Genomic DNA, 26,399 nt, shown 5'->3' with positions numbered 1-26,399 from the left:
TCTACTTTGGGAAAGAGGCTTCCTCACCCTGCCCCCTCCTCCAGGAGCCTCCCCGCCCACCCTTTTTCCTTCCTCCTGCCTGTGGGTCCTCACCACCCTTGACCACCTGGGTCTAACAGCACAGACTGGGGCAGAGGAGCCAGAATAGGCTCCAGGGAGGCCTCCGTGACTGGGCCAGGCCTGAGGTCCTCTCTCTCCCTCAGCCACAGCCCGCAGCAGTGAGAAGCAAGCCCTCATGTCGGAGCTGAAGATCATGAGTCACCTTGGGCCCCACCTGAACGTGGTCAACCTGCTGGGCGCCTGCACTAAAGGAGGTACAACCCACTCCCAGAGGATTCTGGGAAGTGCCAGTGGCCAAGGCCTGGCCCCTCCCTGCCCCCTCCTCAGTCCAAGGACAACAGGACACTCTCACTGGAGGGTCCGTGCCTACCCAGTCCAGTGCCCTCACTTCACAGAGCCAGATGTGTGTCAGATTAGCAAGTCACAAAATCACATCACCTCCAAGACCAAAGCACTCTTCAGGTTACCATTCCTAGCAGTTTCCAAATCAAGGAGTCCTCTGATGTTTAAAACTTGTCACAGTCGATTTTAAAAAGGGTAATAAGTAACAGCTCATGAGACACTGAAATGAGCCCTTCCTCTGGAGACCACCAACCGGCTTGCTCACTCAGAGCTGCTTTCACTCGGAACGTAGAATAAGTAAGGTCTCTCCAGCTGAGTGTGTTTATTTGAAACTCTGATTACAAGTTAGGCTGCAAAAAAAAAAAAAAAGTTATCACTATTTGCAGCTGCTTGTTGTGAGATTTGGGATTTTCCTCAGTATTGTGCAACCAAAACAAAATACAGAAGTACACTGTGTGCGTAGACCAATTTTTGTCTGCAGTGGTCACACATTTCAAAATGTTTGATTCCACCAGTATCTTCAAACTGCCAAGTCAATGCATTGTGCTTGAATTTAAACAGTAACCTGGTAATAATCAGTTGCCTTGGTTTGCTTTATATCCTGGGCTCAAATTTCAGCTTCATCAACAACAGCTAACCCTGTGCTTGCAGTTTGCCAAGCACTGAGCTGAGCTAACCAAAGGCATTATCTCATGAATACTCATGAGATTCTTTGGGGTGGGCATTACTAGCCCCATTTGATAGATGAGGATAGTAAGGCTCAGGGAGACTGCCTTGCTCACAGCCAGGAAAATCCAGGTTTGCCTGGGGCCTGAGCCTGTCTGCTGTTCCACATGCAGCCTGTCGTTAGCCTCAGGGCTCTGACCGGAAGCCTGACCCCGCCCCACCCCTGGCCCTGGGACTGTCCCTGAGCCTGTCCTCCTGCAGGGCCCATCTACATCATTACCGAGTACTGCCGTTACGGCGACCTGGTGGACTACCTGCACCGCAACAAGCACACCTTCCTGCAGCGCTGCTCGGACAAGCGCCGCCCGCCCAGCGCCGAGCTCTACAGCAACGCCCTGCCTGTTGGGCTCCCTCTGCCTAGGTACCGCAGGGAGGCTGGGGCCTGAGTCGGTGGGGAGCCCTGAGGAGCACCTGCTCACCCCTCCTTGTCCAGGACAGGAAGTTGAGGCCAGGGTGGGCAGAGCTGCTCCTAGAGCCAGCCTGCAGCCTGGCCCCCTCGACCACCCTAGAGGTGGGCATGACAATAACAGTGGTGATGATGGTAGCTGCCACCTGCTGATTGTAGGAGGTGTGGCAGGCCCTGCACTGAGCACTCCGCGGATGTGACCCCCTTCGACCTCTCACCAAACACACATCATTGTCTCTCCATCAATGGGGAGCACCTGGGGTCCTCCTGATCCAGGTTGACCCTCACTGTAGCGCTCTCCACTCTACTCCTCCCTTGCTGCAGCCTTCCCCCTCCTCCACACAGCAGTCTCTCCAGTGCCTCCAGGGTAGCTATCCTTTTTCTTCTTCTTGTCCAAAAATAACATTTCTTTTCTCTCTTGCTGATTGCAAAAGCAATACTTGTCTATTTCAGAGGCAAGAGTCAGTTAAGAATAGCATTAAAAGACGTTAAAATTCATCCATGTTCTCTTCAACATTTTGATTGGTTTCCTTCCAGTCTTTTTTCTCCCCCTAGAGACACATGTGTGCTTGGTCCCACAGCTCTCTGGAGAGCTGATGCCGCGGGCAGAGGCATTAAGGTGATTCACTGCCCACTTGCAGGGCCTCATGGCTGGACAGTGTCCTTCCTGTGACCCTTTCTTTGGGTACTGGAATTGCCCTAGGCATGAGTTCTCTGAGGACACAACCTAGGTCTTATCATCATCTTGGCAGCCCCAGTGCCCAGCTCAGGATGGGTCTGAGGTTGGCTGGAAGGGCTCACTACATGGTCGTTCGTATTGTGACAGATTGTGAGTAGAGGATGCTTGAGTGAGGGAGAGAAGAAACGCATAAGTGACGGGGCCTTTCTGGCCCCAGTGGTGAGCAGAGGGGCAGGAGGGGGATGAGCGGGGAGAGCCTGTGCTACTGCCTCTGTGATGCTCCTCTGCCCCCAGCCACGTGTCACTGCCTGGGGAGAGCGATGGTGGCTACATGGACATGAGCAAGGACGAGTCGGTGGACTATGTGCCCATGCTGGACATGAAAGGAGATGTCAAATACGCAGACATCGAGTCCTCGAACTACATGGCTCCTTATGATAACTACGTCCCCTCTGGTGGGTGCACGCAGGGTCCTCACACCAGTGTTGTCATGCATTCTTTCCAAACCCTTTCCTCCACCCAGTCTGGCAACAACCCTGCCAGGAAGGTGGCCCTGTGCCCATTTCATAGATGCAGAAACTGAGGCCTGCCACCTGCCCAAAGCTGCTGTGTGGTGGAACCCCAATATCAACCCCTGTTTTTGGGTCAAGAAATGTGCACACAGCCTTCAGGGAGGAGAGGAGCTTGGGTTGGAGGGGATGCCTGACCTGCTGGGGCCTCAGGAAAGAGTGATCTGCTCAGAGCAGGCCCCAGGCTGACTAGTGCCCTGAGGAGCAGGCAGGCCAGGCTGAGTAAAAGTGGCCCAGGGCTAATGCCAAAAGTTTTTTCTGGAAGTCAGAAAATTTAAGAGATATTTGGAAATTGTTTTCCTTTTGGGGAAGCCTTAGAGGATCAGGAGACTCCTCTCTGGGCCATCCAGCCTCTACGAGCCAGAGGCCAGGGTTCTGTGGCCCTGGGGAGACTCAAGATGTCCTTCTGCTCTTCTCTAGCTCCTGAGAGGACTTGCCGGGTGACTTTGATCAACGAGTCCCCAGTGCTTAGCTACACGGATCTTGTGGGCTTCAGCTACCAGGTGGCCAATGGCATGGAGTTCCTGGCGTCCAAGAATGTATGTGTAGTCACAGTGAGCAGAGTGGGGTCCTGGGGAGGGGGGTCCCCCGACCAGCCAGGGTCCTCCAAGTACGTGACCCATACAGCATCCCCCTGGTGGCTGAGGATGGCCAATGCCCTCACACCTGGTGGCCCCTCACACCTGACCAGCCATGTATTTTTTATAAAGCCCTCGACCTAGAGAGCCTTTCCCCACAATTGCCCCACAGTCTCAGCTCCCATCCCCTGTCCCCAGTGTGTCCACCGAGACCTGGCAGCCAGGAACGTGCTCATCTGTGAGGGCAAGCTGGTCAAGATCTGCGACTTTGGCCTGGCTCGTGACATCATGCGGGACTCGAACTACATCTCCAAGGGCAGCGTGAGTGCCTTCACCGTCATCATGGTTCATGTGGCTTTGACTCACGGGAAATCAGGACAGAGTCCTCGTGGGCTCTGCCTGCCTGGCCCTGTGTGTAGGGACAGGAAGGGGAGCCACCAACTGTGCATGGGGAGGGGATGGGGGTGAGATGCCCAGGCCTGGGGTGTGGGCCAAGGGCTCAGATTTGCTGGGCATGGCAGGGGCCAAGGGGCCAGCTATAAAGCTGGAATGGATAGGGAGCAGGCAAAATGCGCTTCTCAGCAGTGATGGCAGGCAGAGGAAGAAGCCCAGATGAGTGAGTGGCAGGTGGTACTCGGATAAAAGGTGACCATCCTGCCTCGCACTCATGTCCCCACTTTCCACACAGGGACAGAACTGGAGGGACACTAGGCTCCAGAGATGGAAGGCAGCTAGGATGAGAGCTGGGGGACACCTGAGCACATCCCTGCCTCCGCCCACAGGGGCCTCTACTGCGGTCAGGAAAGGGATCCTGCTCCCCGAGGAGTCTCAGACCCTGGGGCTCTTCCTCACAGACAGGGGTTGCCGTGTCCCCATCCTGTGAGAAGAGAAACTCAGCCTCCTGATCCTCTGACTAACCAGCATTGGGATGGGTGTGGGAACCGTGTATCGGCAGTGATGGGCCTTGGGGGCCAGGAAGTGAGAAACAGCTGAGGTGGGGACCGCCGGGCCTCCTCCTGCCCCCCAGGTGCAGAGTGGGGCTCAGCCCCTCCTCTCACTCAGCAGCCTCTGCCCTCCCACAGACCTTCCTGCCTCTGAAGTGGATGGCCCCCGAGAGCATCTTCAACAGCCTCTACACTACCCTGAGCGACGTGTGGTCCTTCGGCATCTTGCTCTGGGAGATCTTCACGCTGGGTATGCTTCCTTCATCCTCCAGTGCTCACCCGCACACAGCACAGCGTCCACCCTGAGCGCCCACACCTCCATCCTAGGGGGGTGGTGGGACAAGGTTCAGAAGCTCTGCTCTGTTCTTGTTACTGTGTGACCTCGGCAAAGTGTCTTGCCGTCTGGATCTCCTTACCTCTGCATCTCAGTATAGATGGACTTGGACAGTGACGTCAAGAAGCCTGGCTCTGGTGTTCTCTGGTTCTGATTCCGGGGAGGGATTCAGTCTGTGTCCAGAGCCTGTGAAGGAGCCCACATTTCCCAGTGCCAAAGCCAAGATACCCTCACCAGTGCCTGGGCTGGTGTGCCTCTCCCTGTCCTGTAGGAGAGGATTCCTGCTGCTTTCCCAGCACCCCTGAGCCTGTGTCTCTTGTCTCTGCTCCCTAACAGGTGGCACCCCATACCCAGAGCTGCCCATGAACGAGCAGTTCTACAACGCCATCAAGAGGGGCTACCGCATGGCCCAGCCTGCCCACGCCTCTGACGAGATGTGAGTGGAGCATCTGGGAAGATATTTGGGGGTGCAGATAATACATTTCCAACTTTACCAGCTTAAGATAAAAATAGATTAGTTCAGAGATGTAGAAAAATTAGGTTTAGCCGGATCCCATTGTTCACAGACATTAGCCACAGCCTCTTGTTCTACCCTGGGACTCTGTTCTCCTTCATGTTAACCTTACTTTCAGGCTGGCACCATCCAAATGGCTTCAGCCTGGCTGCTTTCACCATAGTTCCAGCAAAAGGCCCAGAGGTGGCTGTCAAGGGCTCTGCTAGGGTCACAGGCCCATCCAGAACCAGCCACTGGGCTGAGGGGATGAACCCCTACTGGCCAGACCCAGTCATGTGCTCACCATGCGGCCAACCCCATGGAAGCACTGAACTGAAGGTGAAGGAGGGGCTTCTCAAGGGAACATGCCGGAGCAGTAAAGGGGAGACCCTCCCCACCTCCCCTCCCACCTCTTTTTATTTATTCCTCACTTTGTCCTGGGAGGTGGCAGGCCCTGGGCTGGAGGCCCTGACCCCTCTGCCCCTTTCCTCAGCTACGAGATCATGCAGAAGTGCTGGGAAGAGAAGTTCGAGATCCGGCCCCCCTTCTCCCAGCTGGTGCTGCTTCTCGAGAGACTGCTGGGTGAGGGCTACAAAAAGGTACGCTGAGGCAGGGTGGGGGTGGGGACTGGAGAGCACCAGTGCAGAAATAGACACAGGGTACAAGGCTCACTGTGACACACTGGTGTTTGGGGACAATCCTTTCCCCTCTCTGGCCCTGTTTCCCTATTGGTGCTAATAAGGGATGTGAGTGTAGTTTATTTTAGCAGTACAGAATTTCTTAAAGTGAAATCCTACTTGGAAGCTGATTAATTTAAACTGAAGGCAGGGAGCCTATTGCCCCCTCATCCTGCATCCTTCCACTTGCCTTTGCAATCAGACCAAACCCTGGGCCTCCGTCCCAAGTCTGAACAACCCCAGGCGCAATGGCTACTAAGGGCCTGACTGCCTAGACCCTGTGGCAGGCTCGTACACGGCAGATGTTGCCAGCGGGGCATTAAAACCGTCCCCTGCCCCACCGCAAAGCTAGTGCGAGGGGGATGCATGTATCCTTTGTCTAGACACAGCCCTTTCCCTCAGTCCATTCCTCAGCCCACTCCCAGCCACATCAGGTTATGGGTCCAGGACCAGTAGTGAGGGAAACAGGCCCCAGCGAAGGAGGCCATGGCAGGCAGAGAGCCCACGCCTGTCTCCCCTGAAGCAGGGGAGAGTTAGGGTCACGGGTGCTGGTCTGAGTACTGACCCCTCCCCAGGTGACCCTCAGCTCACCTTGTCTGGTAGAAGGCCAGGGAGGAGGGTAACTTAGTGGCTTTGGGCAATTCTCCTTCCTCTCTGAGCACCAGGGACCTTATTTACATAATGCTGGAAGGGCTAGCTCAGAATCTACCTGTTAGATGATCCCTGAAGTCATTTCTGGTCTGACCCTCCCTCTGTCTTGGATTCTTCCTGCCCGCTGAGCAGAAGTACCAGCAGGTGGATGAGGAGTTTCTGAGGAGCGACCACCCAGCCATCCTTCGGTCCCAAGCCCGCTTGCCTGGCTTCAATGGCCTCCGATCTCCTCTGGACTCCAGCTCCGTCCTCTATACTGCTGTGCAGCCCAACGAGGGGGACAATGACTACATCATCCCCCTGCCTGACCCCAAACCTGAGGTTGCTGATGAGGGCCCACTGGAGGGTTCCCCCAGCCTTGCCAGGTAGCTATTCCTACCTGCAGCCCAAAGCAGTAGTGTACATAGTGTGTGTGTGCACACGTGCGTGTGTGTCTTTGTATGTGTGTGTGTCAGTCTGTATCTTCATGCCATCAGACTTGGCTTAGAAGTGAGTTACCTCAGCTGAGTACTTATTCCTGCCAATGAGTAGAAAAAAGAATGGAACTCATTTGACCTTTGATGACCTCAGGTGGAAATGGCAGGCTGGTAAGAGAAAGAATGGCCTGGGACATATATGCAAAGTATCTGTTTCCTTTAAAGGAACCCCCACAGCCATCTACTCTGTCCCCTCTCTCGGCTGTGACTTAGCCCTAAGGAGGGAAAAGGAAAATCTAATTTGCATCCCTAGCACCACATGTATTACTCTGTGGTCATCCCCAAGCCTGTGATCTGGCCTTCAGCACCGTGCCCTGAGGACCCCAGGGAGCATGGAACCGGGAGGCAGAGGTGTCTACAGAAGTTCAGGCCAAAATTCACACTGGGGAGAAGATTCATGCTTTTCTTTGGCCTTGGGATGTGAAGTTACAGCACGAGGGGAGGGTTTTGGAGGAAGGCCAGCTATCGCCTGGACTAGATGTTCCGCATGTGGCCAGACCTACACCCAAAACAAGATCCACCCTGTGGCGAAATGGCTGGGGCTGCAAACTGGGTTCCAGCTGTATTTCTGCCACTCGCTGCAGTGAGACCCGGCCAGGTCCCTTTGCTGTGAGCCCATCTCTGTACATGCACTAGGAGCGCACACGGGACTTAGAAGTCCCTCCCCACCCTGTTTGAGAAGCTAATATTCCAAGGCTCCAAGCAGCCAGTGTACAGAGGAGTTCAGCTGAGTTCAGACAGCTTGGGGTGTGAATGCTGGGGCTGCTCTGAGCCTTCAGACCAGCTGCTTCTCCTCTCTGAACCTCAGTTGCTTCGTCTGCAAAATGAAAACAGTCGGAGTACTTCAATTTGGAGGTTGTTATAGGGATTGAATGAGGTCATTATGCGTTCAGGCATGTGCGAGATGGAGACTGATGAGTGAGCAATGGACTCTGGAGTCAACTAGATCTGCTCTAAGTCCCCATCCTATACTTAGCCACTGTGCGATGCAGGGCAGTGACATAACCTCTCTGAGCTGCACTTTCCTCACGACGCGTGCCTCATGTAATCTCTACAAGGATTTTAGTGAGCTAAAGTGTGTAAGGCACATGCAGCCAGCTCAGGTAGATAGAGGGCTCTATGTTAATGCTGTTCTTTCACTGAGGTTCCCTCCAGCCTCTCACTCACTTGCCCTCCCCGCCTCTAGCTCCACCCTGAATGAAGTCAACACCTCCTCCACCATCTCCTGTGACAGCCCTCTGGAACCCCAAGAGGAGCCAGAGCCAGAGCCGCAGCCTGCCTCCCAGGTGGAGCCAGAGCCCAAGTGGCCGCCGGATTGCAGCTGCCCCGGGCCTCGGGCCGAGGCGGAGGACAGCTTCCTGTAGGGGCTGGCCCCCACCCTGCCCTGCCCTACCCGAAGCTCCCCTCTACCTCCCAGCACCCTGCACCGCCTGGCCGGGCCTGGCCTCCCGTCAGCCAGGCTGCTCCCGTCGGCTGTCCCTTTCCGGAAGGCTTCTGCCCTTGGCACATCATACCCAACCCCTCGGCCTGGCTTAGGAGGCAAGAGAGCTGGAGGAGCCGTGACCAGTCCTCTGCCTCTGGAGCACCCCTGTGACTCTGAGCCAGGGCTCTCCCAGGGGACTCAGTTTCCCCATCTGTAAGATGGGAACGATGGGCTTGGCAACCCACAGTCTGGGATTCTTACCCTGCCTGACAGATGTGGAGGATGGAACCCTCAAGTTTCGTGAAGTGGTGGATTAACTCTTCTGTTCAGCCAGCTGCTGCTCAAGGAGCTGCAGCTCTCTCCTTGCACTTTTTTCTCCAAGAGCTGGGAAAGGGACCCTAGCATCTCCAGCTCCTGGCCGAGCTAGGGCCTGGCCTTGGACAATGTTGCCTCATCCAGAAGCCGCCTGCCCTCAGTGCCAGTCTTTGCTTTCCCAGGCCCAAGCTGGTCTGGGGCCTTCTGTGCTTAATTAATGCTGGGGCTGAGCCAAGTACAGGATACCCTGGCCTGTAGCCCCAGGCCCAGGGACTTGGGGTGCACCTCCCCATAATATGCCATGTCCATGTCTTCCTGGCCCCATGGGTCCAGGGATCCTCTTTCTTATCACTGCCAGTCTTACTCCACTCACCAGAGTCTCCAGGGCCAGATGAGCCCCCCATCTCCGATGCGTGTGTTGACATGCTTGCAACAGGTGCCTGCATGTGTGGACCAGTATGGCATTGGACCTGCTAAGAGACCTTGGAGAATTCCTTCACCCTCTCTGGGGCTGTTTTCCTTGTTGAAAAATGAGCAATTGGACTCACTGACTTCTGGTACCCTGCCAGCACTAACATTCTAGAGTATTCCAGGGGTTGTACACTTGCCCAGATGAAGCAAAGATAAACACTCCACACCTCTATCCTGGGATCAGCTGGGACCTGGGGAGGCTCCAATCACACATCACACACTTCCGGGCATTCAGGAACTGGGCCCCTTCCCCAGGCCCCCGGCAGGTCCCCAAAGGCCAGCTGCCCAGGCCTTGGCTCTGAGTGATAGCCAGTGTCCTGGAAAACCCCCAGAAGGGACGGGGGGAGACCATGGGATCCCTTTCAGCACCCACATGGCCTCTGGCTGGAGCTGTCCTGGGCAAAGGAAGCAGGCAGCAAATCGAAGCGCCTGGCGCAGCCTGCCACTCCAGCACCTGCTGTCCAGGGCTGTGCCGCAGACCTGACGGGCAGTGAGAGGACAAGACGCCTTGGAGGGGGGACCCGAGGAGGGGCTGCAAGACGTGGGTACTTGGGGGTTGCCTTCCCACCTTCCAGCTGCCCCAGTCTGAGGAAGGAACTGTGGGAGATGGCTTTGTCTGCCCAGGGGTGCTCACCTCATGCCTCTGTTAGCCCAGTGGGCAGTGGTGGGGCCTGGGGAGTGAGGGCTGTGGCCAGGACCACTGGCAGGGGAATGGCTGGATGGGGTGGGGGTGGGTGGGTGAGGGAAGGTCAGCGACTCTGGGAACCAGCCCCCTGTGTTGGTTGGCACCTCCCTGCCCTGGGACCCCTAAAGCCTGGTCGAGGGGAGGGTTGGGTTCTCACTACGGTACCAAAGATGTAATCACCTAGGTTTACAAGTATTTTTAGGACTCACGTTAACACACATTTATATGACAGAAGTGCTATTTTGTACGCCATCAAATTTTCCTCTCTGTGTACTTTTTTAAGAGAAAGATTTTAATATTAAACCTGGTGCTTCTCACTCACAGACTTCGTGATGTCCCACAGGTGTGGGTCCCTGGGCCCGGGAGGTGGCAGGAGTGGGGTGGGGCAGCCGGGCTCACACAGCCGTAGGATCTCCACGTGACCCCTCAGCTCAAGTCCACTTCCATTTGTGAGATGGGGTTTTTCACACTCCCCACCCCCCGCCCCACCGCTCTTCCCTGGTAGTTGGGGGACCTGGACCTCAGGCTTTGGTTTTCCAAGTTGTGGAAGAAGAAGGCTCTTCTGGCGCCGTAGTGCTTGGTTCTGGGTGGGGACCCTGAGCCCCACTGCCACCCCCGCACTGCCCCGCCATGTGCTTTGGCTTTGGCCATTAAGCCAGCCACCCTCCCTGCAACCTGTGACCCAGTTCCAAGCTGGTGTGGCTCATAAGAGGCATTCACTACAGCCCAGATCCCAGGCCCTGGTGACCTGTGGTCGGGTCTCAGGTACGGGCAGGGAGACAGACAGTGTGCCTGAGGGAGCAGAAAGGAGGAAGGAGAGAGAAGAAGAAGAAGTAAGGAAGATGTGGGTGAGTGTGGCCACAGCACGGCCAGGGGAGGGAAGCAGGGGCCTAGCTGTGGCTCTGAGAGCAGAGTCTGCCAGGCTGGGAGAGGGGTGCAGACTCATCCCTCATGGCTGTGGCAGCTTAGTGGTGTGTGGGGCTGTCATGAGCCAGGCATCCTGGTGTCCACTGGCCAGCTCAGTACTGGTTGTAGGCTCTACTTGACAGCCCAGGGAGACCCGGCAGCAGAATGGGGCCAGGGCAATAGAGCTGCCGGGGCAGAGGGCAGAGTACACAGGTCCTGGCCCTCCTGCCTGGGTCCTTTGGGACGGGTCACCTGAGGGGGCAGCAGGGTTCTGCCTGAGACCCGTCACACCTCACTGTGTGACCTCGGCCATTCCTTGCTCTGTCTGAGCTGGGGATGGGGCATCCCAGTTTCCTTCTGGAGACTAGCACCTCCTTTCAGAACCACAGGCCTCCCTGGACTGCCTCCAGGAGTCTGGGGCCGTGGCTGCCAGTGGGGAGAGGAACAGAGACGTGGGGCAGCTCTGACTCATGGGCCCAGCCGCCAACTCAGGGGCAGCTGAGCCACCCCCAGGGAAACCCCCCTGCCCCACCTCCCCTGCTGCAGGGCCTGGGGGTCCTGGCCTTGGCGCCCATGATCCCATCTCCCCTGGCTGTGGTAGGAGATGAGTAAGCCACACCCGGATCTGCCCTGTAAAGAGAATAAACAGCCACACTCCAGATGGGGATTTTCCTTGTCTTTGGGAAAGCCTCTATCTGGAGGTCAGGGGACCTCGGCCCCTTCACCTCAGGCCTGCTCCTTATGGGGTCTTGGGTGGGTTAGCCCAGAAGTAGATGGAGCTAAGACACCACAGAGAGAGGCGAGGAGGACACAGTGCTGGTGCCACTTGCTGAAGCGTTCCTCTGTGCCGGGATGTCCTGTTGCTGCACACATCTTCCCGTTTGCCTTCACATCCCCCCGTGAACCTAGGGCTGCTCCTGTCCCCGTATTACGAAGGGGATACCAGTTCAGGAGAGGTTGTGGTGACCTGCCTATGGTTGTCAGGTTGGTACAGCAGGGAGGTGATGGGTGCCTGGGCCTGGCTGAAACCTGGGTCAGCTCTCAGGGGGGCGAAGGGAAGCCTGGGTCCCAGCCCCTGTCTCCTGACTCCAGACCTCTGGGGCTGTGGGTCCCCAAGAGAAAGTGCTGGGGGGAAGGAAGGAGCTAAGAGACTCTGAGGGCTAGGTGGATGTAATAAACAAGCATCTGATGGGCTGGGAGCCCACACACCCCTGTGCAGAGGGGATGTGGGAGCTGGAGGATGGGGAAACTGTAGCTCCTGTGGCTCTCCCATCCCCACCACTCAGACGGGCCCATGGGAACTGGTGAGCTGGAATTTTCCTCCCAGACGATGAGCCACTTGACTATACAATTCTTCCGCCACCCTATTCACAGCCAGGGTCCTTGTTCCTGGAAAAAGAGAGAAAGACTGAAAGCTTTTGCTTCCAGGGCCCTGACCCTCAGCTGATGAGGGGCCCCACAGCCCCCATTAATGTTCCTTCTTTGAATTATAGCCCTGTCTCCACAAGGTCTTTTCTATTTCAGTTTCTCATTCAGCTTCATAAACATTTAAAATTACTTTTATAGAAGCAATTATATAATATATGCCTGCATTAAAAAGTACCCATTAGCAGATGTATAACACAGAAAGAGACCCATGAGACCCTGGCTCTGTCTTGGTCCCTCATCATTTAGAGTGGGATCCTCTCTGTAAGCCGATGTGATGTTCACGATAAAGCTAGGCAACAAGCCAAGGGAAGACCCAGATGAAAAAGCTAAGGCTCAGAGCCATGAAGTGCTGGCCCAAGGTCACACTGGGAGGCTCATTCCTGCCAGTCTGGTGTCTTTGCTCCTGCCTTCCTCAGGGAGATTCGGAGTCCAGTTTCTGGATGCAGAGGGGATAGCAGGCTGAGAAGCCATTGGATCAGGTTGCCAGCCACCCACTCAGGGTGAGGGTCTTGGAATTCCTTGAGTAGGCTCCTCCTTAGAGGGAGCTTCTGGGGCTTCTGGGCTGTGATGGGCTCCCACAGCTCAGAATACCGTTAGCCATGACTGCTTCGGAGCCTGATGAAGGGGCCTAGGCCTGGGGCAGGGGGCTGGGCCTTCTCAGGATCCAGAAGGGACTCAGGGACACCACAGAAAGCAGCCTATCTCCCTGTGGTCCCCTCCAACTGGCTCAGCCTCTGCCCTTCTCTCTGGGCACATTAGGGCCTGTGTGTCTGCTCTTTCCAATGGCTTCTTTCCACCTGACAGGGTTGGGGCAGTTCCAGTCTCTTTCTGGTTTAGGGTTTTGTGGGTAATCACTGCAAGGAACTAGAAAGTTACAAACACGGGGAAGTAACAAAGTTTCTGGAAAATCACAGAATTCTCAAGAGTTATTGTTCCCCTTCTGAAGGTACAAGATGGCAACTTCCATGTCTGAAAATTTTTCTTCTCCATTACTGATCTTCTTGAAGCATACTATGATCTTGTCTCTATTTGCTCAGACACCTTCGATGGCTCCCCGTGGCCCAACAAAGTCCAGACATCCTCATGTGGTCGTGAAGGTCCCTCCTGACCTGGCTTCAGCGTCTCTCGCCTCTCCCGTGTCTGTGCTCCAAGGCCTATCTATCCCTGTGTGGGCCCCAAGCTGTCCAACCTTCCAGCAGTGCCCAAGAGCTCCCTTATTGCTTGTCTTTCTGATAGTAGCCATTCTAACAGCTGCGAGGTGATTTCTCATTGTGGTTTTGATTTGATTTCCCTGATGATTAGTGATGTTGTACATCTTTTCATAGGCCTGTTGGTAATTTGCAAAAATGTCCATTCCTCTGTCCGTGTTTTAATTGGATTATTTTGCTGTTGAGTTGAATGAGTTCCTTATGTTTGGATATTAACTCCTTAGCCCATACATATAATTTGCAAAGATTTTCTCCCATTTCACAGGTTGCCTATTCATCGTGTTGCCTGTTTCTTGTGCTGTGCAGAAGCCCTGCCTCTGCACTTCTCTGGGTGCTGCCCTCACCACCCAGGACACCCAGTTCTCTATGACTGAAAGGATAAGTCTGGCTAACTTCCAGCCCAGCTCAAAGCCACCTCCCCCAAGAAGCCTTCCCAGCACCCGGCTGGGAGTTTCTTTGCCCGGTCCTTCGCTTGTGCCTCTGATGGGCCCCATCAGTCCACTAACGTCCTTTGTGCTCTCTCATCTCCAGGCCTTTATCATGCTATCTCTCCTTCCTGGAACATTCCCACTCCTCTCTGCATCTCTCCCCAGCTCCTTCTCAGTTTAGGCAGACTCTTTCTTCTGCAGCGCTCCCAGGATGTCTTGCAACTCCACCGCTGTCCTGGTTTGTCTTCACCACCCAGCCGTGAGCTCCAAAGGGGAGGAACTACGCCTGCCACGCTCAGCACTGTTCCCAGGGCCAAGCAGAGAGTCGGTGCTTGATAAATATTTGTTGGATGCACTTCACCTGCCATTATTGTCTCACTGAATCTGAGTTAGTAACCCTTCCCCTGGTTTACAGACAAAAAAAAAAACAAAAAAACAAACAAAAAAAACAACCTTAGAGGCCAGAACCTGGCTGTGGTCACACAGCTATAAGTGGGGAATGTGATTCCCAGTCTGTCTGGCTCCAAAAACCAGGCCAGTCCCCCTCTACCCTTGACCTTTCTGAGAGCCGCAGCCATTGCTGAAGCAGGTAGTTAAACACATGGGCTCTGGGGCTGAGTTCCTCAGTTCAAATCCGGCTCTGCCACGTGTCAACTGTGTGACCCTGAGAAGAACACTTAACATCTCTGAGCCTGTTTTTCCTCATCTATAACATGGATTAATTAAAGCTATCCCCTTAGATGATTCTGAGGATCAGATGAGATAACCTGTACACAGAGTTCAGTCTGGAGATTCTCACAAAGGAAGTGTCTTATGAACAGGGGACTCAAGATAACCCCTCTTTGTGTAATTGCTTTACTGCAGTTGTTAATGGCACCCCTTTTGGTCTCAAAGGTTCATATTTGGATGACAAATGAGCAACAGAGATTGATGTCAGTGTGAGCACCTTCGTTATAGTACCACTACTTGGGACAGGGAGGGACCTGCAGGTAGGAAACAGCCCTGAGCCTCTCCATCCTGGGCCCAGAACAGGGCATGGCTGGTTTCTGAGAGTGGAGGACTCCTTTCACTCTCTTTTCATTTGTTTACGGGCTTCCCTGATAGCTTCCTCAGCTGGTAAAGAATCTGCTTGCAATTTGGGAGACCTGGGTTCGATGCCTAGGTTGGGAAGATCCCCTGGAGAAGGGAAAGGCTACCCACCCCAGTATTCTGGCCTGGAGAATTCCGTGGACTGTTACAGTCCATGGGGTCACAAAGAGTCAGACATGACTTAGTGACTTTCACTTCACTGCCTGCAATGCAGGAGACCCTGGTTCAATTCCTGGGTTGAGAAGATCCCCTGGAGAAGGGAAAGGCTACCCACTCCAGTATTGTGGCCTAGAGAATTTCATGGACTGTATAGGCCCAGAACAAGTCACTGCCGGTTTCTGAGAGTGGAGGACTCCTTTCACTCTCTGCTCGTTTGTTTATATGTTTACTCACTTATTTGTGCATCCAGCACTGACTGAGCTGCCACCACCTGCCAGGCATGGGCCAAGAACAGAGGGTGAGGAGAAACCAGGGCTGTGCTGGGGGTGGAGTGGGGCAGTCAGCAGGACATTACATCAGTAACGTCCCCCACTGAGAACAGCCCTTCACTGAGAAGTGCTGTGACCTCAGGGGGCCAGTGTAAGGCAGACAAAGGGAGGAGGGCTGAGTACAGACCAGACAGAAGAAGGACCACATCGAGCAGTAAGAGAGCAGGGTGAGTTCAGGAGCTGGGAACTCGGGCTTCAATCCTGCAGGGAGAGTGGGTGGAGAGAGCAGAGGCGCTAAGGCCAGCTGTAGGCAGGTAGCAAAGGCCACTGTAAGCCCTGCTAGAGCATGAGCCTGACCTGCACCTCTGGGCTGGAATAGTAGATAGGAACAAATACCCTTGGTAGCCTAAGGCAGACACTAGAACTCTTTCTATCCTCAGTCCTGATGGGAGTCAAGTGTCCTGATGATGGTCCCTGTGTCCTGGCTTGGGCCCCTCCTCTCCCTGGTGGGGAAACTGCCTGCATGGACTGGGGCTGGGGTTAAGTGGTAAGGAATGTGGAGGCTGAGCTCTCCCTGCCATGGAGTCTAGAGGTGCCAGGACCCCAGAGCCAGGCAGGGAGAGACCCTTAGCACGTGCAGGAGTGTGAAAGGCCCACACAGTTGCTTCAGGATTTCCTAACATTTGGGCTGACATGCAAATCCTTTGCAAAGTTCCTCTGCCATAGGAAGCAGTGATGTCAGTCTGGAATCCCTGTTCATCACCCTCCTAGCAGCATCACTGCAGCTTCCCCAGCCAGGGGTCACCCCTACATCACCCGCACTGTGCCCTACAGTGAGCCCAGGGCACTTGCCTTCATGGTGGTCAGCACCCTCACAGTCGAGAAAGACCCAGGGTCACATTGTGCTTTGTGGTGGTCATTAGCAAAGTCTCTGCAGCCAGCTCGGTCACCTGATGGCTCTGAGACCTGGGGCAAGTGCCAACCTTTCTGAGCTTTGCCCTCCTCATCTGCAAAATAGGAATAATTAATAGAACCAGCCTCCTGGTTGAGAGGATTAAATGAGATAAATATGCCAAGAGCCCGGCATGGTACCTGGCATGTGAACAACATGTGAAAAATGTTAGGCCTCCAAACGCCATACTTCTAGGAGGGCAGAGTGCCTTCCGACTCGTAGAGCTTTTAACACAGCTTTCATTCACAGATTCGTACATCCCTCAAACATCTGAAGTCAGTGGATCAGAATGTTCAGGTATACCACAGGCTCAGGAGGCAGAAATACCCTAACCAGCTGTGTGATCTCAAGACAGTGACTTAACTACTCTGAGTCTTGGGGTAAAAGCCACACCTACCTATAAGTGTGGCCTGCAAGTGAAGAAAGAACTGAGATGGGGGTGAGCCCAGAGGGCTTGGGATGCATAGGAAGGGCAGGAGGCCCCTTCGAGATAGTCCAAGCTGTCGGATTTTCCAGGTGGACAGCAGTAATAGGACACGCAGCTGAGCAGCTTCCTCTGATCTCTGGGACAGGGACATGCTCTGCTGAGGCCACCCCCCAGGTCCACTGTTGACTTCCACTACCCACCCGGGCTAGACCCATCTCTTCTCCACCTCTACACCCTCCACCAGGGACGGGTCTCTGCCAGCCCCAGTCAGGGACTCTGAGAATTGCATGGAAGCTGAGCACCCTACCCCAAGACCAGAGACAAACTTCTACATCTTAGAGATTCTCAGGTTTCCACAATGCCATTCGTGAGCTTTCAAGGGTGGTGGCCTCAGACATTAGTAAGCATCAGAATTCCCTAGAGAGTCTGTTTCCTGTGCAGGTTCCTCCCACTTCTAATTCTGCAGGCTTGGGATGGCCCTGGAATCTGCTTTTTAACAGATCCCCTTGTGATTCTGACTTCCCTGGTGGCTCAGAGGTTAAAGCGTCTGCCTGCAATGCGGGAGATGTGGGTTAGATCCCTGGGTCGGGAAGATCCCCTGGAGAAGGAAATGGCAACCCACTCCAGTATTCTTGCCTGGAAAATCCCATGGACGGAGGAGCCTGGCGGGCTACAGTCCACGGGGTAGCAAAGAGTCGGACACGACTGAGCGACTTCACTTTCACTTTCACTTGTGATTCTGAGGCTAGGGTTCCTGGACTGTATGTAGTTGGAGGTCCCTGTCTGTCGGCTCCCAGGAAGAACCGTGGCCTGTAGCATAAAGCCTAAGCTCCCGCCCACCTGCTCAGGGACTCTTTGCTCTTGGACGTCACCCCTTCCTACCTCTACTTCTGCACCCCTCCTCTGGCCTGCCGTGGAGATCTCTGACTTTTTGTCCCCTCTGCCCTCATGCCAGTCAGTCTTCTGGATTTCCTTTCTGCCTGAATGACTCCTCCAAGGACCAGCTCCAAAGCCACTGCTCACGAAGCCCTCAAAGACTCTCCATCCTGTCCCCTCATGACATCTGACTGTGCTCCTGTCAGCACACAAAGGGGCTCCCTCCAACTGGGTGGGAGGTGAAAGTTAATGTCACATTGGTGACCCTGCATATTGTTGAAGATGAGGGTGAGGCTGACCAGATGTGCTGGGAGACCAGGTCCCAGGAGGACCTCTAAGGGACCAAAGTGCTTGACTTGGAGAGTGCGTCTGGGGGCCCAGGGGAGGGCACATGTTCCTGGAGTCCTGTCAGGGGACAGGGAACAGAGGTACCTGGGGGTCCTGAGTACAGAACCAGGAGCAACAGGGGGTTCCCAAGGAGACAGTTCTGTTCCCGGATAGGAAGCACATGCTGCAGCTTTCTAAGGACTGGAGGTGTGCAGATGGCCTGCCAGGAATGCTGTGATTGTATGGGGAGTGGTGTGAGTGGATTAACTTGATGGCAGGGAGCAGGAGTCTGGGCCTGAGACTCTGAGAATCCCAATTCTCGCTCCAACTCTTTCCAAAAGTCTGTGTGTCCTGAAATAAGTCACTTACCCTCTCTGACCCTTCTTTTTCTTATCTGGTGGAGATACTATGCAACACGCCGAGTCCCTGTGGCCCAGATGTGTATGAGAAAATAGAGATGAAAGTGTCCTGTAGACAACGAGTGGCTCAGCCTTCCTCTGCTGCTGCTGCTGCTAAGTCCCTTCAGTCGTGTCCGACTCTGTGCGACCCCATAGACAGCAGCCCAGCAGGCTCCCCTGTCCCTGCAGCCTTCCTCAGCAAGGTACAAAACCCAGAAACCAGAAATGAAAACACCAACAAGTTTACAACATACAAAGCTTCTGTGTAAACTTCTGTGTAAATAGAGAGCAAAATAGAAAGCTGAAAGAGATGTGGTGGACTGGTAGAGAATATTTTCAACGTATCTGATAATAGGGTTAATAGACATAATACAGAATGTAAATAGTGTCAACAAATCAATAAATGATAAGAAATAGGACATGGGTCAAGGATATGTGCAGAAGAAATCCCAAAAGCCAAAATACATGTCAAAAAAGTTCATTTCACAATCAACCACGGAAATGTATATTAAAATCTCAATGAAATAACATTTTATTTTTCCTATCAGGTTGGGAACATTTTTAAAGATCAGTAATAGCCTTCCTCAGCCATCAATGCAAAGAAATAGAGGAAAACAACAGAATGGGAAAGACTAGAGATCTCTTCAAGAAAATTAGAGATACCAGGGGAACATTGGAGAAGGCAATGGCACCCCACTCCAGTACTCTTGCCTGGAAAATCCCATGGACGGAGGAGCCTGGAAGGCTGCGGTCCATGGGGTCGCTGAGGGTAGGACACGACTGAGCGACTTCACTTTCACTTTTCACTTTCATGCGTTGGAGAAGGAAATGGCAACCCACTCCAGTGTTCTTCCCTGGAGAATCCCAGGGATGGGGGAGCCTGGTGGGCTGCCATCTATGGGGTTGCACAGAGTCGGACATGACTGAAGTGACTTAGCAGTAGCAGCAGTAGCAGTAGGGGAACATTTCATGCAAAGATGGGCTCGATAAAAGACAGAAATGGTATGGACCTAACAGAAGCAGAAGATATTAAGAAGAGGTGGCAAGAATATACAGAAGAACTGTACAAAAAAGATCTTCATGACCAAGATAATCACGATGGTGTGATCACTCATCTAGAGCCAGATATCCTGGAATGTGAAGTCAAGTGGGCCTTAGAAAGCATCACTATGAACAAAGCTAGTGGAGGTGATGGAATTCCAGTTGGGCTATTTCAAATCCTGAAAGATGATGCTGTGAAAGTGCTGCACTCAATATGTCAGCAAATTTGGAAAACTCAGAAGTGGCCACAGGACTGGAAAAGGTCAGTTTTTATTCCAATCCCAAAGAAAGGCAATGCCAAGGAATGCTCAAACTACCACACAATTGCACTCATCTCACATGCTAGTAAAGTAATGCTCAAAATTCTCCAAGCCAGGCTTCAGCAATACGTGAACCGTGAACTTCCAGATGTTCAAGCTGGTTTTAGAAAAGGCAGAGGAACCAGGGATCAAATTGCCAACATCTGCTGGATCATGGAAAAAGCAAGTGAGCTCCAGAAAAACATCTATTTCTGCTTTATTGACTATGCCAAAGCCTTTGACTGTGTGGATCACAATAAACTGTGGAAAATTCTGAGAGAGATGGGAATACCAGACCACCTGACCTGCCTCTTGAGAAATTTGTATGCAGGTCAGGAAGCAACAGTTAGAACTGGACATGGAACAACAGACTGGTTCCAAATTGGGAAAGGAGTACGTCAAGGCTGTATATTGTCACCCTGCTTATTTAACTTACATGCAGAGTACATCATGAGAAATGCTGGACTGGAAGAAGCACAAGCTGGAATCAAGATTGCCGGGAGAAATATCAATAACCTCAGATATGCAGATGACACCACCCTTATGGCAGAAAGTGAAGAGGAACTAAAAAGCCTCTTGATGAAGGTGAAAGAGGAGAGTGAAAAAGTTGGCTTAAAACTCAACATTCAGAAAATGAAGATCATGGCATCTGGTCCCATCACTTCATGGGAAATAGATGGGGAAACAGTGGAAACAGTGTCAGACTTTATTTTTCTGGGCTCCAAAATCACTGCAGATGGTGACTGCAGCCATGAAATTAAGAGACACTTATTCCTTGGAAGAAAAGTTATGACCAACCTAAATAGCATATTGAAAAGCAGAGACATTACTTTGCCAACAAAGGTCCATCTAGTCAAGGCTGTGGTTTTTCCAGTGGTCATGTATGGATGTGAGAGTTGGACTGTGAAGAAAGCTGAGTGCTGAAGAATTGATGCTTTTGAACTGTGGTGTTGGAGAAGACTCTTGAGAGTCCCTTGGACTGCAAGGAGGTCCAACCAGTCCATTCTGAAGGAGATCAGCCCTGGGATTTCTTTGGAAGGAATGATGCTAAAGCTGAAACTCCAGTACTTTGGCCACTTCATGCAAAGAGTTGACTCATTGGAAAAGACTCTGATGCTGGGAGGGATTGGGGCAGGAGGAGAAGGGGACGACAGAGGATGAGATGGCTGGATGGCATCACTGACTTGATGGACGTGAGTCTGAGTGAACTCCGGGAGTTGGTGATGGACAGGGAGGCCTGGCATGCTGCAATTCATGGGGTCACAAAGAGTCGGACACGACTGAGCAACTGATCTGAACTGAACTGAATAGCCAACTTCAGCAAGAATGTAGTGAAGCTAGGTTTCCCTGCACACTTTTGGTGGGAATGCACATTTATACAGCCTCTTTTGGAGGGCAATTGAACAGAAACTGCACATTTAACTGTACCTACTTTCAGACCCAGCAATCCATCCTCTAGGAATGGATTCCCCTAAAGTGATGTCACACATGCACAATGATTCACGTGCTCAGATGATCACTGCGATGGAGAAAAATCAAGTAAGTAAAGTGTCCATTCAGTAGAGAAATGGTAAAAAGTTATGGGATATTCACATCATGAATACAAGAAAGCAATTTAAAAACCAAGGAGGTAGGTGTCTATGTACCCTGCATGTAAGTTAAATAAGCAGGGTGACAATATACAGCCTCGACGTACTCCTTTCCCAATTTGGAACCAGTCTGTTGTTCCATGTCCAGTTCTAACTGTTGCTTCCTGACCTGCATACAGATTTCTCAGGAGGCAGGTCAGGAGGTCTGGTATTCCCATCTCTTTCAGAATTTTCCACAGTTTATTGTGATCCACACAGTCAAAGGCTTTGGCATAGTCAATAAAGCAGAAATAGATGTTTTTCTGGAGCTCACTTGCTTTTTCCATGATCCAGCAGATGTTGGCAATTTGGTCTCTGGTTCCTCTGCCTTTTCTAAAACCAGCTTGAACATCTGGAAGTTCACGGTTCACGTATTGTTGAAGCCTGGTTTGCAGAATTTTGAGCGTTACTTTACTAGCGTGTGAGATGAGCACAATTGTGTAGTAATTTGAGCATTCTTTGGCATTGCCTTTCTTTGGGATTGGAATGAAAACTGACTTTTTCCAGTCCTGTGGCCACTTCTGAGTTTTCCAAATTTGCTGACATATTGAGTGCAGCACTTTCACAACAACATCTTTTAGGATCTGAAATAGCTCAATGGTGATGGAATTCCATCACCCCCAGTAGCTTTGTTCCTAGTCATGCTTCCTAAGGCCCATTTGACTTCACATTCCAAGGATGTCTGCCTCTAGGTGAGTGATCACACCATTGTGATTATGTGGATTGTGAAGATCTTTTCTGTACAGTTCTGTGTATTCTTGCCACCTCTTCTTAATATCTTCTGCTTCTGTTAGGTCCATACCGTTTCTGTCCTTTATTGAGCCCATCTTTGCATGAAATGTTCTCTTGGTATCTCTAATTTTCTTCAAGAGATCTCCAGTCTTTCCCATTCTATTATTTTCCTCTATTTCTTTGCATTGATCACTGAGGAAGGCTTTCTTATCTCTCTTTGCTATTCTTTGGAACTCTGCATTCAAATGGGTATATCTTTCCTTTTCTCCTTTGCCTTTAGCCTCTCTTCTTTTCTCAGCTATTTGTAAGGCCTCCTTAGACAGCCATTTTGCTTTTTTACATTTCTTTTTCTTGGGGATGGTCTTGATCCCTGTCTCCTGTACCGTGTCACGAACCTCTATCCATAGTTCATCAGGTACTCTGTCTATCAGATCTAGTCCCTTAAATCTATTTTTCACTTCCACTGTATAATCATAAGGGGTTTGATTTAGGTCATACCTGAATGTTCTAGTGGTTCTCCCTACCTTCTTCAATTTAAGTCTGAATTTGGCAATAAGGAGTTCACGACCTGAGCCACAGTCAGCTCCCAGTCTTGTTTTTGCTGACTGTATAGAGCTTCTCCATCTTTGGCTGCAAAGAATGTAATCAATCTGTTTTCAGTATTGACCATCTGGTGATGTCCATGTGTAGAGTCTTCTCTTGTGTTGTTGGAAGAGTGTGTTTGCTATGACCAGTGCGTTCTCTTGGCAAAATTCTATTAGCCTTTGCCCTGCTTCATTCTGTACTCCAAGGCCAAATTTGCCTGTTACTCCAGGTGTTTCTTGACTTCGTACTTTTGCATTCCAGTCCCCTATAATGAAAAGGACATCTTTTTGGGGTGTTAGTTCTAGAAGGTCTTGTATGTCTTCATAGAACCGTTCAACTTCAGCTTCTTCAGCATTACTGGTTGGGGCATAGACTTGGATTACTGTGATATTGCATGGTTTGCCTTGGAAACAACAGAGATCATTCTGTCATTTTTGAGATGGTATCTAAGTACTGCATTTTGGACTCTTTTGTTGACTATGATGGCTACTCCATTTCTTCTAAGGGATTCTTGCCCACAGTAGTAGATATAATGGTCATCTAAATTAAATTCACCCATTCCAGTCTATTTTAGTTTGCTGATTCCTAAAATGTCGACGTTCACTCTTGCCATCTCTTGTTTGACCACTTCCAACTTACCTTGATTCATGGACCTAACATTCCAAGTTCCTATGCATTATTGCTCTTTACAGCATCGGACCTTGCTTCCATCACCAGTCACATCCACAAATGAATGTTGTTTTTCCTTTGGCTTTGTCTCTTCATTCTTTCTGGAGTTATTTTGCCACTGATCTCCAGTAGCATATTGCGCACCTACTGACCTGGGAAGTTCATCTTTCAGCGTCCAATCTTTTTGCCTTTTCTTACTGTTCATGGGGTTGTCAAGGCAAGAATACTGAAGTGGTTTGTCATTCCCTTCTCCGGTAGACCTCATTTTGTCAGAACTCTCCACCATGACCAGTCTGTCTTGGGTGGCCCTACACAGCATGACTCATAGTTTCATTGAGTTAGACAAGGCTGTGATCCATGTGATTAGATTGGTTACTTTTGTGTGATTGTGGTTTCAGTCTGCCTGCCCTCTGATGCCCTCTCCCAGCACCTACCATCTTACTGTGGTTTCTCTGACCTTGGACATGGGTATCTCCTCTTGGACACTCCAGTGCCATGCAGCCACCGCTCACCACTCCAGCCTTGTAATGCTTTAAGTGTCTGTAGGATTGGTGGTGATGTCCACTCCTTGATTCTTGACATTTGTAATTTGTGTCTTTTTTTCTTGGATATTTTATCCTTTTTTTTTTTTGCAATGAAATAGCTTTTGGCTTTACTGAATTTTCTCTAACATTTTCTGGGTTTCATTAATTTCTGTTGTTATCTTTCCTTCCCTATAGTTACTATGAATTTAAGTATTCTTTCTCTAGTTTCTTATGTACAAACTCAGATCACTGATTATTTTTTCATTCCATTAAAACAATTTTCTAATTTCCCATGTGATTCTTCTTTGACTCAAGGGTTGCTTGTAAGTGTGTTGTTCAATTTCCACATATTTCAATTATCCATTTATCTTCTTGTTAATGATTTCAAGTTTAAATTATTAAGCTTGCACAAGAATTGTGCAAGTTATTGTGCAATATTTGTATAATTTAGATACTTAAACTTTGTATGCTTTTTAAATTTTTAATGATTTTTCGTATAGATAAGGTATGGTACATCTAGGTGAATGTTCCATGTATCTGTAAGAATGTGTATTCTGCTGCTAAGTGGAGAATTCTATTAATATCAATTAGGTCAAGTTGGTGTATAGTTTGGGTCAGGCTTTCTGTATTCTTACTGACTTCCTATTAATACTTGTACGGTCTGTTAGTGAGAGAGAACGTCACTGCAGATTTTCTGTCTCTTCCAGTTCTATCAGTTTTGTTTCATGTATTTTTAATGTCTATTCTAAGGTGCATATACATTTAGAATTATTGTCTGCTTTAGTAAGTGACTCTTCATTTGTGATGTTGTTCAGTATTCCTAGAAATATACCTTGTTCTGATGTCTATTTGTCTGATGTTAATATAGCACTCCAGCTTTTTTTTTTTTGACTACTGCTTACATGGAATGTCTTTTTGCATTCTTTTACTTTTATCCTACCCTTGTCTTTTTGTTTAAAGTGGTTTTCTTTTTTTAAATATTATTGATGTATAGTTGATTTACAGTGTTGTCTTAGTTTCAGGTGTTCAGCAAAGTGATTCAGATATATGTATGTATGTATGTATGTATACATATATATCGGAGAAGGCAATGGCACCCCACTCTAGTACTCTTGCCTGGAAAATCCCATGGACGGAGGAGCCTGGTAGGCTGCAGTCCATGGGGTCGCTAAGAGTTGGGCACGACTGAGCAGCTTCACTTTCACTTTTCACTTTCATGCATTGAAGAAGGAAATGGCAACCCACTCCAGTGTTCTTGCCTGGAGAATCCCAGGACGGGGGAGCCTGGTGGGCTGCCGTCTATGGGGTCGCACAGAGTCGGACACGACTGAAGCGACTTAGCAGCAGCAGCATACATATATATATATTCTTTTTCAGATCCTTTTCATTATAGGTTATTATAAGATATTAAGTGTAGTTCCTTGTGCTATACAGTAGGTCCTTTCCATTTGAATATTTTGTATATAGTAGTGGGTTTATGTTAATCTAAAATTCCTAATTTATCCCTCCCTTTCCCCTTTGGTAACCATAAATTTGCTTTCCATGCCTATGAATCTGTTTCCTTTTATAATTAAGTTCATTTATATAACTTTTGCAGATTTTATATATAAGTGATGTCATGTGGTATTTGTCTTTCTCTTTCTGACTTCACATAGAATGATAATCCCTAGGGCCATCCATGTTGCTGCTGATGACATTATTTCATTCTTTTTTATGGTTGAGTTACATATATACATATAGATAGTTAGATAGGTGTGTATTCTTAATGAAACCAGTCCTGATCACCTTGTTGGAACAGATGGGTAAAGGAGAGACAAGGGAGCAGAAAACAGGAAGATTCACCCCAGAAGAACATCCCTGTGTCTGGCCTATAGGAAGCTTATACAGCTGGGCACATTTTCATTCTTCCTCACTGAGAATTTTAACCCTCTTTTGTATGAGCCAAACAAGCAGGGTGTTAGCAGCAAATGGCTTTTAAGTGTGTCTGTGTCCATAAAGGAAAGTTTGCCATGAGGAACAAAGATTGTGGTGGTGCTAAGGCCACGTGTCATGTGAGGTCTTAGACTGAATGTTTTCTACTTGGAAATTTCCCAGATGCCAAGATGAGCTTGTTTTTGATGTCTGCTGGGGAGGTAAAATGTTGCGGTCATCTACCAGGAAGATTAAGCCCCTACATGCTCAGAAAGGGAGGGAGGGCTTGAGTATTTCAAACTGTATGCTCCTGAATTCCCCTCTCAAAGTCAGCCCTGGCTGAGTCTCAGAGAGCTCCTTCCTCACTTTGGTTTCTTCAAGGGGATACAGCCACCTCCTTCACCTGCCTCCTCATGGGGGAAGTTTTCCAGGTAGTGAGACAGAGTCTGGACTCTCCTAGGCTCCCATGCAATGGGAAGCCTGCCCTCAGCACTTGGGGAAACTCTTAGGAGCCTCTGAGCACACTGGCTACTGCCAGTGTGGATTCCTGGGCAGCTGGGCAGCACCTATGACCTGTAGATAAGTGGGCCCAGGTGCTGCCTATAAAGAAGCAAGTATGCTCAGAGCCTCGATTGGCAAGTCCTGGGGCTTCCCTTCCTTTCCCATGAACGCAGGGGTTTCTTAGGTGCAGCCAACTTTGCAGGGTCTCGCAGC

The 26,399-nt window shown here is 50.7% G+C and overlaps 1 protein-coding gene across 5 annotated transcripts in view; it reads left to right on the top strand.

Annotated features, from left to right (window-relative positions):
* Positions 1 to 10,150, top strand: part of PDGFRB (platelet derived growth factor receptor beta) — a 37,598-nt gene extending 27,448 nt beyond the window's left edge. For all 5 annotated transcript variants that reach the window (XM_061424024.1, XM_061424022.1, XM_061424023.1 and 2 more), the window contains 10 exons: positions 204 to 314; positions 1,330 to 1,489; positions 2,508 to 2,668; positions 3,203 to 3,321; positions 3,559 to 3,681; positions 4,443 to 4,554; positions 4,975 to 5,074; positions 5,625 to 5,730; positions 6,592 to 6,824; positions 8,122 to 10,150. In XM_061424024.1, the coding sequence (XP_061280008.1) occupies positions 204 to 314; positions 1,330 to 1,489; positions 2,508 to 2,668; positions 3,203 to 3,321; positions 3,559 to 3,681; positions 4,443 to 4,554; positions 4,975 to 5,074; positions 5,625 to 5,730; positions 6,592 to 6,824; positions 8,122 to 8,299 (1,403 nt within the window). In that variant the 3' untranslated portion in view covers positions 8,300 to 10,150. The remainder of the gene's footprint in view (positions 1 to 203; positions 315 to 1,329; positions 1,490 to 2,507; positions 2,669 to 3,202; positions 3,322 to 3,558; positions 3,682 to 4,442; positions 4,555 to 4,974; positions 5,075 to 5,624; positions 5,731 to 6,591; positions 6,825 to 8,121) is intronic.
* The last annotated feature ends 16,249 nt before the right edge of the window (positions 10,151 to 26,399 follow it).

Source organism: Bos javanicus, chromosome 7 (genome assembly GCF_032452875.1).
Source record: "Bos javanicus breed banteng chromosome 7, ARS-OSU_banteng_1.0, whole genome shotgun sequence".
NCBI classification, from domain to species: Eukaryota; Metazoa; Chordata; class Mammalia; order Artiodactyla; family Bovidae; genus Bos; species Bos javanicus.
The sequence above is the reverse complement of the archived record's forward strand: the minus strand, read 5'-3'. Positions and strand labels throughout refer to the sequence as shown.